The sequence below is a fragment of the Apteryx rowi genome, unplaced genomic scaffold (genome assembly GCF_003343035.1).
Source record: "Apteryx rowi isolate R43461 unplaced genomic scaffold, aptRow1 scaffold_999, whole genome shotgun sequence".
NCBI classification, from domain to species: domain Eukaryota; kingdom Metazoa; phylum Chordata; class Aves; order Apterygiformes; family Apterygidae; genus Apteryx; species Apteryx rowi.
This window is the reverse complement of record NW_020451314.1, coordinates 1-2,082: the sequence shown is the minus strand read 5'-3', so window position 1 is coordinate 2,082 and position 2,082 is coordinate 1. Positions and strand designations below refer to the sequence as shown.

The 2,082-nt window shown below is 70.7% G+C and overlaps 1 protein-coding gene across 1 annotated transcript; it reads right to left on the bottom strand.

The window, feature by feature from the left end:
- Window positions 1-34: 34 nt before the first annotated feature.
- On the bottom strand, window positions 35-2,079 carry LOC112960856 (voltage-dependent L-type calcium channel subunit beta-3-like; the record flags this gene model as incomplete). Its single annotated transcript, XM_026055470.1, has 10 exons — window positions 35-208; window positions 323-418; window positions 512-663; window positions 769-878; window positions 962-1,020; window positions 1,227-1,307; window positions 1,485-1,504; window positions 1,608-1,672; window positions 1,742-1,857; window positions 1,969-2,079. Coding segments are annotated over 10 exons (984 nt in total), but the record flags the coding sequence as incomplete, so codon positions are not given.
- Between the last annotated feature and the right edge of the window lie 3 nt (window positions 2,080-2,082).

Genomic DNA, 2,082 nt, shown 5'->3' with positions numbered 1-2,082 from the left:
AACTGGCGAAGCTGCAGCTGGAGGCACTGGGATATCAACGGGGCCGTGTCCCCGGTACCTGCAGGCCCGGAATGCTGGTGGGCGAGGGCACGGCGTGCGCGGCGTGCAGGGGGTGGTGTGTCGCCCGCCAGTACACCTCCAGGTACTCGGCCAGGTGCTCGCAGGCGTCCTCCAGCTGGTTCTCATCCAGGATCACGTCAAAGAGCTCCTGGGGGGGGGGGAAAGGTGAGAGGGGCTCAGGGATGGGGGAACACCCCGGGGGTCCCGGCATCGGGGGGATGCACCCTAGGGGTTCCGAGGCTGGGGGGACCTGCTGCCTCACCGGGGGACACTGCACCAGCTTGTCGGCCGCCATCATCTGCACGTTGAGGTGCTTCACCTGGGACTTGCCGCGGGACTTGATGAGCCGCTGCAGGACCTAGGGGAGGAGAGGAGGGTCGCGGTGGGATGGGGGCACCAAGGGAGACCCCCCCCCCTCCCAGAGCCACGTCCACCCCCTGGCCCCACTCACTTTGGGCGAGGACACCTTGACGTAGACGATGATGGGCGCCAACGAGGTCTTGGCCAGCTGGGCCGGGTGGTTGATGGTGTCGGCGTCCAGCACCACCAGCTGCAAGGACTTGGCCAGCTCAAAGATGCGCTCGATCTCGCTCTGCACCTCGGCTGGGGGTGGGGGGGACGACACAAGGTTGTGTCAGCCCATCCGGTCCCCGGGAGGCCACCGCAGCCGCGTCCCCACACGCACCCCCCCCCCCCGGGCAGCCTCACCAATGCTGGAGCGGGTGGTGGAGCGCTCCAGGATGGCCTGCTTGCCCAGGTTGTTGAGGATGGAGCGCTTGGCCAGGGACAGGTCAGCTGTGATGTGGGTGATGGAGATCCTGGGGGGCGCAGAGAGGCGGCCATGAGCTCCCGGTCCGCCCGGCGCAGGGGGGGACGGGGGGCACCGGGGGGAGTTACTCACCTGCCGTCGAATCTGTGCTTGAGGAAGTCGAAGAGGGCTTTCTGCATCATGTCGGTGACCTGCCGCCGGGGCGGGGAGGGAGCCGTCGGCCCCGGGCGCAGGCAGATGGAGCCGCCGGGGCCGGCGCCAGGCGGCCGCCGCGACGCCCTGCCGGCAGCCCGCGGCCCCGACATCTGCTCGCCGCCCTCGCGTGGCCGGGAGCCCGGGGGGGGGGGATGGAGGGGACGGGGGGGCAGAGCACCCCCCCCCCCAGGCCCCTCCGTACCTCGTATCCTTTCAGCGAGGGCCCCACCAGCACCACGGGCCGCATGGAAGGGACCACGTCGTAGGGCGGGATGTGCTGCGTCTGCCGGAGTGGGGGGGACGGGGTCTTGAGGAACCCGGCCGAAGCGGGAGCCCCCTCCCCTGCCCCTCTGCGCCTTGCTGGGGTGGGGATGGGGTCTCTGCCCTGACCAGCTCCTCCGGCCGGGCCCCCTCCCCGCCTGCCCCCCGGCCCGGGGCACCGGCCGCCCCGGCGACTCACCTGCTTCTGCTTCTGCTTGGCTTGGGGAGAGGAGAGAAGAGACGGAGGTTGGTGGAGGCCCAGGGGAGGGGGCGCAGGGCTGAGCCCCCTTCCCCCCCCCCCGGGCCGGGATCCTGCCCTTACCTAGGGAAGGGGGAGGCGATCGCCGGTTCCCGCTGTCGCCGAGGCCCGAGGCGTTGCCAGCTCTCCTGGGGGAGAAGGGAGCTGAGCGGAGCRCGGGCGGCCGTCCGCGGCGCCCCGGCCCGGCTGCTCCCTACCTGGCTTTCTGCTCCTGCTTGAGCCTCATGGCTTCCAGGCGCTGGGGGCTGGGGATGAAGGCGATGTCCCCCCCCTCCTTCACTAGGCGCCCGATCCACCAGTCATTGCTGTATTTCTGGGGAAGGACGGGGGGGGGTGAAGCCGGGGCCCTGGTTCCACTGCTGCCTTCCCCAAGGCCTCGTGTCCCCCCCCCCCACTTTGTGTCCCCCCCCCGGCCCGCTCTCACCTCCTTGATGTGCAGGAAATCTTTGGCTTCGAAGTTGATGGCGGCTCCCTGCACCGGGCACTCCTCGTCCAGCGCCCCGCAGTAGCTGACATTGGTGCGCACGGCGAAGGCTAC